Source organism: Scomber scombrus, chromosome 4, assembly GCF_963691925.1.
Source record: "Scomber scombrus chromosome 4, fScoSco1.1, whole genome shotgun sequence".
In the NCBI taxonomy this organism is placed as follows: Eukaryota; Metazoa; Chordata; class Actinopteri; order Scombriformes; family Scombridae; genus Scomber; species Scomber scombrus.
The window spans coordinates 15,680,901-15,694,152 of record NC_084973.1 but is presented as its reverse complement, the minus strand read 5'-3'; the positions used below and the strand labels follow the sequence as shown (position 1 = coordinate 15,694,152).

The window sequence follows — 13,252 nt, the reverse complement described above, 5'->3', positions numbered from 1 at the left end:
TATACTCTACAAATTGAGGATAGAAAATATAAACTTCTTGAAGAGCTATAAAAGTGCAAAAAATACATCAGTTCTAGTTTAACTAGCATTAAATTACTAAAATTAACATGGCACATACAGTGTACAATATATAGCCTCATAGCCAACATGAACACTCAATTTTGTTGTAAGGTAATAAAGCTAAGTACATGTATGAAAAAATATACATCTCACAATGTTGTTTTGATGTCAGTCACGCAGGCTGCTCATGTCCAGGCTGTTCGAGGTCTGCTGTGAATCTGAGAGGGAGACAGTTTGTAAAAGGTAAACATTCAGTCTCCTGTCTCCTCTGAGAACTCATTCACATAACAGGCAACTTGATTTTGATCTTTTACCTTCTCCTGGTACCCTTTCTTGGCCATACTCTCCATCTCCAGCCTCAGCTCCTCCTCCTTGATTCGGAGAGCCTCCCTTTCCTCCTCCTCCTCTTGCTCTACCCTGCGTTGCTCCTCCCACTGTTCTTGGAGCCGCTGCTCCACCTGCAGTACACACACACAAACAACATTAGAGCCATAGGGAGTGACGATTTAGTAGAAGAAATAAGAAATAAGCTGTTCAATACCTCTATTGTGATGTCAGTTGTAGAGGCCTAGACTAAAGTTCAACTTAAAGTTACCAAAGATGAACTAGTGAATAGAAGGAACCACTGAAATAAATGCCAACCTGAGCATCTATCTCCTGCATCCGTGCTGTTCTGCGGCTCTCTTCTTGCTCTTTGTCAAGGCGTCTGAACTCCCTCTCTGTCTCCAGCTCCTGGATCAGCTCTTCTCGTCTCTTCAGGGACTCCTCCTGAGCCTCGCGGTTCTTCTGCATCTTCAGATCCAGCTGCTGTTGTCTCCCCACAAGTACCTTTTCAAGAAGACAAATACAACTTATTTAGAAGTCATTATATATTTTTACACAAATGAGGTTAAAGTTGTATTTGCAGCAAGTTTACCTCATGCATGAGCCGCTCTCTGGCTTTCCTCTCCTTCTCCCATTGTGCTTCTCGTTTCTCCCACACACGTTGAGCTTCTTCCCTAAAATGTGGGAGACACAGTGGTTTGTATTTTAGTAAAAAATAGGAGTCTCTTCTGTGGAGTGAGAGCCTGCAGAAACCTGGTGCTCACCTGTGAAGGATTTCAAACTCAGCCTCCCTCTCTCTCTCTAACTGAAGCTGCTCTTCAATCACATGCTTCATCCAGGCAGCATCAGCGATAGCTCTTTCCCTTCGCTCGGTCTCCAGCCTTCTGTCGTCCTGCTCTCCTTCCAGCATGGCTGCCAGGATCTTGCGGTCCGCCTCCTAGTGGGTACAGAGGGATTCAAAAATGATGTCAAAACTAAAAAAGATGGATTACATTTAAAATACCGAAGTAAAAATCAGCGTAGACTCACCAGTTCCTCCTGCACCTGCTGGGCTCTCCTCTTCAGCTGAGCACGATACTGTCGGATCAGGAAACGCCTGGTGGAACACAAATTCAATGATCCCAGTGCCTGACCAGCGTGAAATATCATCTCACTTGTGACTTGTTATCTGCAGAAAGAGCTACACTTACCCCATCTCAGTCTTCTTTCGCCTTTCTTCCAACTTTCTCCTCTCTTCCTCTATCTTCTCCAGCTCCCACTGCTGGGCCAGCAGAGCCTCTTGTTCCTTCTTTAGACGTGTGGCCTAAGATAGAAAGTGTACATATCTATATATATATATATATATATATATCTATATCTATATATATATCTATATATATCTATATCTATATATATATCTATATATATATATCTATATATATATATCTATATATATATCTATATATATATCTATATATATATATCTATATATCTATATATCTATATCTATATATCTATATTTAGATATATATAGATATAGATATAGATATAGATATAGATATATACATATAGAGAGAGATTTCTTTTGTTTTGGCAATATAATTTTTCCCAACATAACTACTTTGTCCAAGATCTCAATACCTCTTCTTCCCTCAGCTTCAGTTCTTCCATCTGCTTGCAAAGTTCTTCTGCTCTCTGACGCTCATCTCCTTTCTTTTTCTCCTCTGCTTCTTTGATCCTCTCCAGAGCCTCTTTTCTTGTCCTCTCGTACTCATTTTCAAAGCGCCTCTTCTCCTCCTGCGTTGCCTCTTCTTGCTGCGTGTTTGGGGAGATGGGTCACTTACAATAGCTGTCTAAACTTTCTCAATTACATATTATGTTGAAGAGATTAACCTGAGTACATTTCTGACAAGATACCGTGCTCACAGGTGATATGAGCACCATTTAATAAAAAATGTATTTGTCGCATATATAATTATGTTGTTAATTGTTATGCAGATTGGTTTTAATAAAATTGAGTGTTGTACAACAACTCACGATAAGGATCAAAAGGTATAAAGCACTCCTGTGACGGCTCGTGTGGACAGCTGAGATAAATTTCCTACCTGTTTCTTCTCAGATATCTGCTCTTGCCACTGGCCGACAACATGATCTTTATGTAATGCCGACTCAACCTGTGGACAGATTAAAAGCAGGAGTTGTGACAGTGATGAGACAGAGATACTGATGAACCTGACCCCTGGCGGAAGCAACACCAGAACATTGTCTTGAGTCAATCTTGGACTCAAGTTAACAGAAAGGCATGGAATATCTGCATCACAAGCCCTATTAGTTTCCAGATCAAGTGGAGATCTTGACAAAAAGTGTCCATTTTCTCTAGTTGGGAAGCTCTTCAGACATACAGATAGTCACAGGACTCCTGAGGCCATTTATCACTTCATCAACAACCAGACTTTGAAGTGAGAAGTTTGGCAAGTTGTCACTTTTGCATTAATAGTTAAAATGTAGCTACCTTTCGCAACTCTGTGTTGTTTTTCTTCCAGTGTTCCTTCAGCAGCTCTTGTGCAAGCTAGGTGTAAAAAAAAAAAAAAAATTAAAAAAAGCATTATAAGCATTATACACTGAGAGCAAACAACCATGCAAGCAAATATTCGACTAATTCAATGTAGCTACCTTTTTTCTTCTTTCCTCTCTCGCTGTACGAAGCTCTTCAGTTTTTTGCACTAACTGACTTGTCAAAGTGCTCCTGTCAGGGACTACTTGCCGGAGCTCTGCCTCCAGTTGCTTTTGCTCCTCTTCCAGCATTGCCCTGAGCCGAATCCTGCGCTGCTCCAGATTCACTTTCTTTTCCTCCTTCAGTCTCTGATTATGGTATGCTGACATACTGACAAGCAAATAAATATAATGTAAATTACATGAACTGTGAATTTAAAAAATAGATTGATGTTTGTTGATTACATATTATTTAGTGTCTCTCACCATATTTGCTATGCATGTATTAGTGTATGATAAACACCCTGAAGATTATCCCTCCAATTTCGAGATTTACTTGACCACACCTGTAGATTCAGTTACATGATTTTTGTTTTTTCCCTAACAAAGAGCATTTGTCAGCCTGTGTTGCCTAAATAAATAAGACTTTAGTGGGAGCAATAGTTTATGAATCATTGTCTCTTTTTATATTTTTGAAAGAGGAGGACCCCACACGGATTTATTTAAACAGCATTATAATGAATCTAAATCTGACTTATGCCTGTATCAGGGGGCCAAACGGGATGACTGGGCACAAGGCACCCTGTAGGATAAACACATCATTTGTTAATCGAGCCATAATAATATAATAATGGTGCTGTATGTGTAAGGCAACCACAGGTGGCAATACAGGCAACACAGATGGTGTCTTGATTACCAAATGATTTGATTATCCAACAGTGTGCCTTGTGATGTTTGTTTGTTGTTGTTTCAACCCAGTATTCCTGTTTGGCCCCAGATGAAGGAGTAATTTGAAATGTTGGGCTTTCATTTAGCACAATGCTGTTCAAATAAAGAAGTTGATGAAATGAACAAGTCTGTGTGGTCCTCCTCCTTCAACTAGTAAAGAGTTCCAAACTACCAACACCAGCATACATTTAATAGGTTTGAGTTGGTTCTTCATTTGATGATACCTTACAGAGCCAATCATATGTACTATACACATGGAAGAAAACACCCCTACACAACACACACACACACACACACACACACACAATATATATAAAGCGATATGATGTGTTTGCTTTATATCTAATGCCACAATTAATGCAGACAGTTCTGAAGTTGTTGGTGAAATGCTGAGTTAGTTGAATGAGTCAGCATGAAGTTACCTCTGCTGGTAGGAGTGGCGGGAGCTCCACACAGCCTGTTTCTGACTGCGGACATTCTGCTGCTGGAAGTACTGAGCATGCAGCTCCCACTGCTGCCGCCACCGGGCCTCCTGCTCCCTCTGGCGGGCTAGCTGTCCGGCTAGCACCCGGGACCGACTGGGCACATGGGCAGAGAAGGTTGGCAGAGCCATGGACCTAAATCACAATTAATATACATCATAAATAAAGAGAAATGACCTCAACCTCCTCCTATAGCGTTGTTAATTTGCTAGTTACCTGGCCAACTTGGTCTAAATAATTGAGTCTGCGTGTGTGTGAGGATGTCACTCTCTTACACAAGACAACAATGAACATGTACACTTTGTATTTATCGTGTATGTTTATCATGTATGGACAATTAGCTGAGAGAGAAAACCCAAAACAATAAAAACAAAGCGTCGCAATGTCACACACCTAACGTTACCCGGCAACACTCCGTCTTTAAGAGCTTGTATAACTTCAATAGTACAACTTCTTACCTTCACATATGTTTAGTGGATTGTCCCCTCCTGATACTTGTTGAATTCAGTCGCCTTTTTGCATTTCTACAAAGAAAACTCGTCTTTATTTCCTCCCTCCTTGTCCCTTAGTTACCAACATCCTAGTTACTCTGACGCTACGGAATGAAGGAAAGGACAAACTGCGGTCCTGTATAAAAAAGCGAACCGTATTTACTTCAGTCATCAGTGTTCCCAAAACAGTCGTATATGCATGGAAAAAACTATGTAACGTCACTCTTCTGTACTAATTAAGTTATGTGGCCTTTTACATTATTTTAAGGGGAATCATTAAGGAAAAATGAGTAAATGATAAGTATTTTCCTTGTCTGCTCTTGTAAATACAGACGTCTTGTTATTTTGTTTTTCTGTCTCTTGTTGGAGCATTTCAATAGTGGCCAGTGTGTGGTGATATGGTATTCAACTTAAGTGTAGGGCTAATTGATAAACGGATAAATTGATAAACATTTCTACTTCTTTCTTTCTTTTTTATTATTAAGAACTGCTTAATTTTGTGTATATTTTTACTGTTAGGCACCACAACGCCAAGGGAAATGAATATTGAATATACAACCCTTCTTGGCAAAAAAAAACCTGATTCTGACATAACTAAAAAAAAAATGTAGACTCTTTTTATTTATTTATTAATTTATAAGTAGCATATCGAGTATATCTTTTTTTATCTTTACAAATCTCCACTCCAATATTATGCTGTTACTGCTTTTACCTAGTAAGCATCACATGCATGCTGTTAGTCTGACTGTAGCAGTAGTATTCTCATATTATAGTTATTGTTACTAGTATTATCATTGTTGTTGTTTTAAAAATTACACAAATGAGACCTATCTGGTTTTAAAGGTGCAGTGTGTAATTTAACGCCATTGAGCCCTTTATACAGTACACAGAGAGCAGGTCCTCTTCCACCGAGCCCGCCATGTTGCACCGCCATGTTTCTACAGTAGCCCAGAATGCACAAACCAAACACTGGCTTTAGAGAGGACCTCTTGCTTTTTTTCCACAAGTTTCACGGCCACCATAGGTTCACACGCTTGGAAGGGGGGCAAAAAATGTTAATTCTCATTTTGTGATACTCCTTAACACTCCATTGGTTGGCAGTAAAGCAGCATAAGTAATTAAAGGAAGATGGATGTCAGCTGATTTGAGCACACTAGGTGCTTTGGTTGTCCTGGACTGTTGTCTAAACGCCGTTTATCAGCCCTTTTACCTGAGAGGTATCAGTGACCATCAGTAGCAAGTCTATCACATGAGCCGTCGGCTGGATATTCCACCATCACCTGGGTTCAATGTAGGTGAAGAGTATGTGTGTGTGTGTGTGTGTGTGTGTGTGTGTGTGTGTGTGTGTGTGTGTGTGTGTGTGTGTGTGTGTGTGTGTGTGTCAGTGAGAAAGAGAGAGAGAGAGCATTTGAGAAAGAGGTGTGTGTGTGTGTGTGTGTGTGTGTGTGTGTGTGTGTGTGTGTGTGTGTGTGTGTGTGTGTGTGTGTGTGTGTGTGTGTGTGTGTGTGTGTGTGTGTGTGTGTGTGTGTGTGTGTGTGTGCTCAGAGTGGGGTATGGCACACAGTCTCTGCTTGGTGTCACTGTAAATCTGCAGTGGAGGTCGGACTGCCTGTTGCTATCATTTCAGGAGGTAAGAGCGTCTGATCTAAAAGCGATGGCTTTGCTAATGGAGCACCAGTTTAGACAGCTGCCAGCTGACAGACAGGTCGAAACAAGACCGTTCCTGGAGGCTGTGTCATACCTTCCACCGTTCTTTGGTAAGTGGATTTTCCACTGTGTCAGTCCACAGTAGAGACCATGCAGTTACCAGTGACATTTCTGGATATGAAGTTGTGTGAAAACTTGTTCTAATTTTTCAGTGGCTGCAGAGGAAATGGGCACAAATGTGTACGTATTCAGCTAAATATGATGATTGAGTTGTCAGAGCCTTACAGTTACAGTACAAGCCAGATTCAGAATACTGACTAAGTGATTTTAATTAGTTTAAGCATTTAGATTCATAGCTGTTATATAATTCAAGTGCTGTTGACTATTAAATTATCTGAAGTAGCACCAAAATGCAGGATTTTATCTTACAAATGTTGCCTGCAAATTGTCAATTTTCATGTGGAATTTGTTCAACTTTAATTGATAAACACAAAACTTTTAGTGAAGGAAATATGTCACAACACTCCCTATCAAGCATAATGAAATAATCTTGCCCTTTCCAAAATGATAATCTTTTTTTGGATCGTATTTCTCTCCATCAAGCTGTCCACAATCCTTTTGCATGCATAATTTAATTGACTGCCCTGGATTTTAAGTTGTGAAAATTGATTAGGACGGTGTTGAGTTCCCCTTGCCCATTCACTGGCGGCATGGTGCATCAGGGCATCTTTGTGCAGCTTCATTCTGTATTAATATGCCAAAGGTCCTCTATTGAAATTGCCATGTGAAACCCTTGAGAGGAACCAAGTCTGATGTCGATATAAACCTCTTTCCTCCTTGTCACCATTGTTTTTCCTGACCTAGAAAATTTCTTGGCCAACTTTCCTACAAGCCATTAAAGCCGCACACATGCATAGTACACCCATACAGGTGATTTTAATTATTATGCCTGATTGGACCTGTTCATTAGGACTGTATGGACACAGTCTCAATTTTTTTGCACTTGTTATAACTTTATAATTAAATATGCAGTTTAGTAACCTCAGAAAACTCCCAGTTTGACTCTGTCCAACGTCAACCTGAAAAAAGGTCTGATTAACCAGAATAATTAATACTTGTGTGGGTGTGCAGAACCCTTAATGAGCCAACAACTGCACAAATGAGGCCATTTGTTAATACCACAGTATATAAGGGTTTGTCTTTGATAGAAGTTTATACTTTTTGCATTATACATTTTTAGTTTTTGATGTAAAAATTATTTTACTGTTACTTTTCAGTGACATCATTTTGCAGTTTCCAATTTTATACACTCACACTCACACACACACACACACACACACACACACACACACACACACACACACACACACACACACACACACACATATATATATATATTTGTGACAAAAATGGAAAAAAAAGAAAGAACAAGAGAAAAGAAACAGAGTGGAAAATATACAGTGGACAGAGAGGCATAAAAGATGAGGATGTCTCCGAAACAAGATCTGTAGCCATTAGCATTGTGGTGATGCATCACATCAGCACAATAGAGCAGACTATGTCATGAGTAGTTTCCACTAACAGCTCAGGGGCTGAAAGCTGTCTGTTGTGTCAGTGGGTCAACCAGGAGCCGTGTGTGGTCGGGACTCTAGATGTTATTGTTCACTGTCCTGTCACCAAATACTCAGGTACTCTAGTAGCCTAATTAAAGGACACCTAATGATAATACTATGATGATGCATCTGTGAAAACAGTAGATACTTAAGAGGCCTAATCCAGTTGGATTTACTGTACAGTCCATTATTGTCAGCAGCAAGACTGTTGAGTATCGCCAATATTCCACCTAAAAGTTTGTCTTATGTAGGTTGAATGTTAAAACATTTTCACCACTGAACTGAAACCATATAATACATACCGTAAATCTAATTAAATGTTCCAATCCAGGATGGTAATATGTGTGCTGTGCCATTTCATTAGTTTGGAAAATTCAGAATGTCTTGTTCATATTTCTTACACAAATAGAAGCCCTGATTGGGGGGTGAGGGGCGGCTGTGGCTCAGGAGGTAGAGCAGTCATCCTCCAATTGGAAGATTGGCGGTTCAATTCCCGTCTCCTCCAGTCCACATGTCGATGTGTCCTTGGGCAAGACACTTAACCCCCAAACCCCCAATGCTCCCATTGCTGTGCCAACGGTGTGTAAATGGTTAGCTTCCTCCTGATGTGCAGGTTGGCACCCTGCGTGGTAGACCCTGCCTTCAGTGTATGAATGTGTGTGAATGAGTTGTAGTGTAAAGTGCTTTGAGTGGTCAAAAAGACTAGAAAGGCCCTATATAAGTACAGTCCATTTACCATTGTGGCTCAAAGATGTAACAATATGACCCACTAAAGAGCTTGTATGGTTGAAAAAGTCAAGAGCTCTGTGCACTGTGCCCCTGTGTATAATAGTAGCATTTGTACATTTCTCACTTGTTCCCAATGTAACAATTAATTTATACAATAAATGTATAAATGGCTCGAGCTTCTGAATATTAATTACTTTGGGGCTTTCAGAAAATCTTACTTGTCACTGATGAGTCAAATTTATGGCATGTTTTTTGATTGGAAATGTAAGTTTCCAAAGTCCAATACAATCCAAAAGTTTCAGATGATACTATCAAATCAATATAATCTACCATGTATACATGTCTGCACTTTAAAAGCTACAGGTCCCCAGTTGTCTCACTAGCTTATGAGAAGGTAATATTTGTTCTTGTTTACATATTCTGTGTGTAGATTTTAACTTCTGAAATTCTCAGTTACATATGTTTGAATATATTTCTCCACAGACTGCCTGGGCTCTACTATTTTTGCACCCATAAAGGCTGATATATCAGGAAATATCACAGTGAGTATATCCTGCCTTTATGTGAATATATCCCATCATATTTCTTGTTAATGTTGTAATATATTAAGATATATTTTATTTCACTTTAGAAAATCAAGGCAGTGTATGATACCAACCCAGCACGGTTCAAGACACTCCAGCAGATTATGGAGGCGGAGAAGGAAATGCATGGAGCACAATGGCCCAAAGCTGGAGCAACATTGGCACTCATGTGGCTGAAAAGGTTTGAGAAACTTTGTGTTTTATTTATTGTTCAGATTTCTGTGATCTTTTGAAAAAAGTCTGCATTTCTAATCTCTGTGAAAATGTTTTTCATTAACCAGGGGTCTACGATTTATCCAAGTCTTCCTTCAAAGCCTGGTGGATGGTGAAAAGGACGACAGCAACCCACACCTCATTCGGGTCAATGTCACCAAAGCGTATGAATTAGCCCTAAAGAAGTACCATGGCTGGTTGGTGCAACAACTTTTTAAGGTTAGTTAAGTATTGCCAGATGTGTCTGTTCTTGTATTTTCTTTTTATGTTTGATATTTGTTATTAGTTGAGAAATGTACATGCATGGGTATAAAATACATCTAAATCTTTTGCTTTTAGGCAGCTCTGTTCGCTGCCCCACATAAGTCAGATTTCCTGAAGGCTCTCTCCAAGGGCCGAGATGTCAAGGAAGAGGAGTGCTTGGAGAAAATCAGAAAATTCTTAATCAACTTCTCTGCCACCGTCGATGCTATTTATGAGTTATATAATAAGATGAATGCTGATCTTGACTACACGGTCTGACTGCAGGTGATGCACTTTGTTTACAAAGTAGTTTTCATTGGTCAGATCATGTTGGTTCACTGTGGGAGTGTATTTATGATACGCTGTGGATACGAATTAAATGTTTGTGCACTTTCACTTGACTTTGCAGCTTTGCTGGCCGTCTCACACCTTTTCTCCAACACTGTTATTTGACAGTTTCCCAAAGCAGCTGCATATTTAAATGCTTTATTTCTTTGTTCTTTATTTTAAAAAACTCCATACAAAAAATGTTACTTATTGAAAAAAGTATTGTTAGATATTTATATGCCCAATGATGATTATAAATGTTATCAAGAAACAAATTTACTCTACAGGAAACCAGCACTGTTACAAAACTGAAAGCTTCAAGTTGCTGCCGTATACATATCAACATGGAATATAATGCAAAAACTTGGTAATAATAATTGATACCTACATAGCGATCATTTATGTTTCAGAGTTACTGTATAGTAGTACACATACCGTAGATACCGTAAGTGAAACCTTGAGGTCTTCAGTTCCCCAAATTCATTATTCATTATTAATTCATTTTTTTATAGTGTTAAAGTATTTACTACAACTTATACAAACTGACAGTTTTGACTCATTTGATTTATTCCAACATACATAAATTCAGTGTTGTACATGGCATTTAATATTGCACATTTATTTTTGCCTTATGCAGGAGGTAAAGAGCATTTAAGCAACCATGCCAGCTGTTCCTCCTTTTGCCCTATATATTTTTTACACGTCTCCTTGTGCACACCAGGCAGGCCAGATGTGATAATATCCTAATTATCACTGTAGGTCTGGTCTATCTGTACTCGAAGTGAGTTACTTCCATGCTATGCAGGTGTTGCATATGTATATTTGCTTCTCTTCCAAAGCAATGTGTTTTTCAGTCCACTCTCCTCTCAGGTGCTTACATAAAACTGAATGTGTATTTTCTTGAAACCTGATTGTTGAGAGAACATAAAGCGTCACATCACAACTTTTTGCCTTGTGTGTATGGTGTTTAGATAAATGGGAAATTTCAGATGCTGAGCTAGGCTAGATGTCACATGATATTTTGACAAAATATCTAGCATGAATAGATGTTATGTTGATGGCCTTTGGCTACATGATACTGTTCGGATTGCATGCACTGATATGTCTGAAACTATGTTGCAGTGTAAAATAACAAATCCAACATTTTCAACTTATGTGTAACATAATTTGCAATAAAAAAAAAAATCTGTGTAACGCTTCATGTGTTTTAGTGTTTTTCCTTTCTTTCCATCTTGAATTTCTTTCTTTTACTACTTGTGCATCTCTACATGTTTCCACAGTGTTTTTTATACTACAGGACAGATCAAAGTAACAAACTGGCAGTGTTGGAAAGTAATTAAGTGCATTTACTCAGATAGGCTATTGTAATACTGTACATTTTGATGTATTTGTACTTAACACAAGCATTTCCTTTTTCTGTTACTTTATACTTCTACTCCATCACATTTCAATATGAAAATATTTTACAGTTCACTACAATACATTTACATTTTTTGGATTGTTGACAAACTTGTTATAGGGATTGACATCTAATAAATAATATAGTTCATCATCTAATTGTGTATCATATCACAGATGAATCTACTCAATTATATACAACTGGAAAATCAGCTCCAATTCAACCAACCTACAAAGCTGCTTACATAAGCCATAATAACTGTCCAGTTATAATGTAACACTAAAAGGGTCCATTTTGCTGTTTTGTGTTTTTATGGTATTTTGCTGATACTATGTAGGACGTAGTATTTCTAAAGTCAAATTATGAATTGAGACTTTTACTACAAAGACTTGAGCCAGTATTTGTGAAATACTGCATCAAGCGACATGCACCTACAAGGTGCTTACTGGGAAAAAAAACTCAAGAATACATTTACAATCTCAACTTTGAAGCCAACAAAAATGGGCAGAAACCTGAAATGTCAACATCTACAATGCCATAAGCAAACTCCACCTCCATGAAGAAGATCATGTGTTATGATGGAGAGCTCCAGTACAGCTACGAAATAGACCTTGTAAGTTGAACTTTGACTATAATTAAATTCACATTCAAAGCAAATGCCTAATGTGACCTGCCAAACACACTAAGACCCTTCTATTGTTAAATAATAGAGCAATCTTTTTTTAATGAACACCAACACATTAATAAGTAGAAGAGAAACTAACTAACTGTAACATGATGTCGTGGTACACTGTAAACTGTACAAACCCGCCTTTATTTTTTCCAGGAATAACTGAGACATTACCTAAAAGTCACCTTGTTGTAAATGTGCCTTTATTGCAGACTCGGACTCTTTGCAGCGCCCCTAGCGGTCAGTAGTAGTAGTGCTGCTGCACTTCCGCGTTGGTTGTAGCTCTGTAAATTTAAGGTGGAGGCAGCTTGGCCCCACCCATGCCAGAATCGGTGTGAAAGCATCCGTTGTTCTGGTGGACTTCACCATGGTCACACACTGCTTCAGACGGACTCTATCGTTTTAGTTAATCTGACTGGAGGAGACACATTGAACCTGAAGAGGTCACAAAGGCGAGAAAAAATTCAACTTTCTGCTCTTTTAAACTGTGGACAAACTGATGAAAAGTAAGACAAAGAAATAAGAAGAAAGAAATAAGATCAGCTGATTAGATCAAGGTAAGTAACGTCTCTCATGAGTTCTTATCAATTATAATTGTTGTAAGTTTCTTCCTCCTTTACTAACTTTAGTTAAAAAAATAATGAGTAAGAAGCCTAAACTTTCATGGAGCAGAAAGAAAAAAAAATTCTCAAGTTGTTTTTTTTTGTTTTTTTACATTTCTGATGTAACTGTAATTAAGCACTTTAACACTGTTTTCAGTGTTTGAAACTGTTATTCACACATTCATTAGGTTTATCTGATTTTCAAGATGACATTATGCTTTGTTATACTCTGTTTCTTTTTCTTTATCAAACAACATAAATCTAGATTTTAACTTTAAAGTCTTAAAATATATTATCTTTTGAAATATAAAATATTTGCTTTGGTTTTTTCTCCCTATTTTCTTCCCTATATTTCCAGCAGCCTTTTGGCTCCAGTCAGGGTCTCCAGCCTCTCTAGCTCTGTATAATGTCACATCAGCACTGACAGAGCAGGAAGTCCCACATCTCT

The 13,252-nt window shown here is 38.5% G+C and overlaps 2 protein-coding genes across 2 annotated transcripts; one reads left to right on the top strand and one right to left on the bottom strand.

Moving 5' to 3' along the window:
* Positions 1–145: 145 nt before the first annotated feature.
* tchp (trichoplein, keratin filament binding) lies at positions 146–4,849 on the bottom strand. Its single transcript, XM_062417814.1, has 13 exons — positions 4,745–4,849; positions 4,227–4,421; positions 3,037–3,247; positions 2,876–2,932; positions 2,469–2,537; positions 2,005–2,178; positions 1,575–1,687; positions 1,414–1,480; positions 1,149–1,321; positions 977–1,058; positions 703–888; positions 375–518; positions 146–278 (listed from the first exon to the last, which is right to left on the bottom strand). The coding sequence occupies exons 2-13, from the start codon at positions 4,415–4,417 to the stop codon at positions 246–248; spliced, it is 1,500 nt and encodes a 499-aa protein (XP_062273798.1). The 5' UTR covers positions 4,418–4,421; positions 4,745–4,849; the 3' UTR covers positions 146–245.
* Positions 4,850–6,431: 1,582 nt separating this feature from the next.
* On the top strand, positions 6,432–10,085 carry gltpa (glycolipid transfer protein a). Its single transcript, XM_062418200.1, has 5 exons — positions 6,432–6,534; positions 9,250–9,308; positions 9,398–9,531; positions 9,632–9,782; positions 9,903–10,085. Exons 1-5 carry the CDS (start codon positions 6,432–6,434, stop codon positions 10,083–10,085), a joined length of 630 nt encoding a protein of 209 aa, XP_062274184.1.
* The last annotated feature ends 3,167 nt before the right edge of the window (positions 10,086–13,252 follow it).

Excerpts from the sequence above, each read along its gene's own strand:
- gltpa (XM_062418200.1), top strand. The coding sequence starts at position 6,432 with ATGGCTTTGCTAATGGAGCACCAGTTTAGACAGCTGCCAGCTGACAGA. Across the intron at positions 6,535-9,249 it reads ATACCTTCCACCGTTCTTTG|ACTGCCTGGGCTCTACTATT; the intron begins GTAAGTGGATTT and ends ATTTCTCCACAG. Across the intron at positions 9,783-9,902 it reads TGGTGCAACAACTTTTTAAG|GCAGCTCTGTTCGCTGCCCC; the intron begins GTTAGTTAAGTA and ends TTTTGCTTTTAG.
- tchp (XM_062417814.1), bottom strand. The coding sequence starts at position 4,417 with ATGGCTCTGCCAACCTTCTCTGCCCATGTGCCCAGTCGGTCCCGGGTG. Across the intron at positions 2,933-3,036 it reads GAGAGGAAAGAAGAAAAAAG|CTTGCACAAGAGCTGCTGAA; the intron begins GTAGCTACATTG and ends TTTTACACCTAG. Across the intron at positions 1,481-1,574 it reads CGAAAGAAGACTGAGATGGG|GCGTTTCCTGATCCGACAGT; the intron begins GTAAGTGTAGCT and ends GTGTTCCACCAG.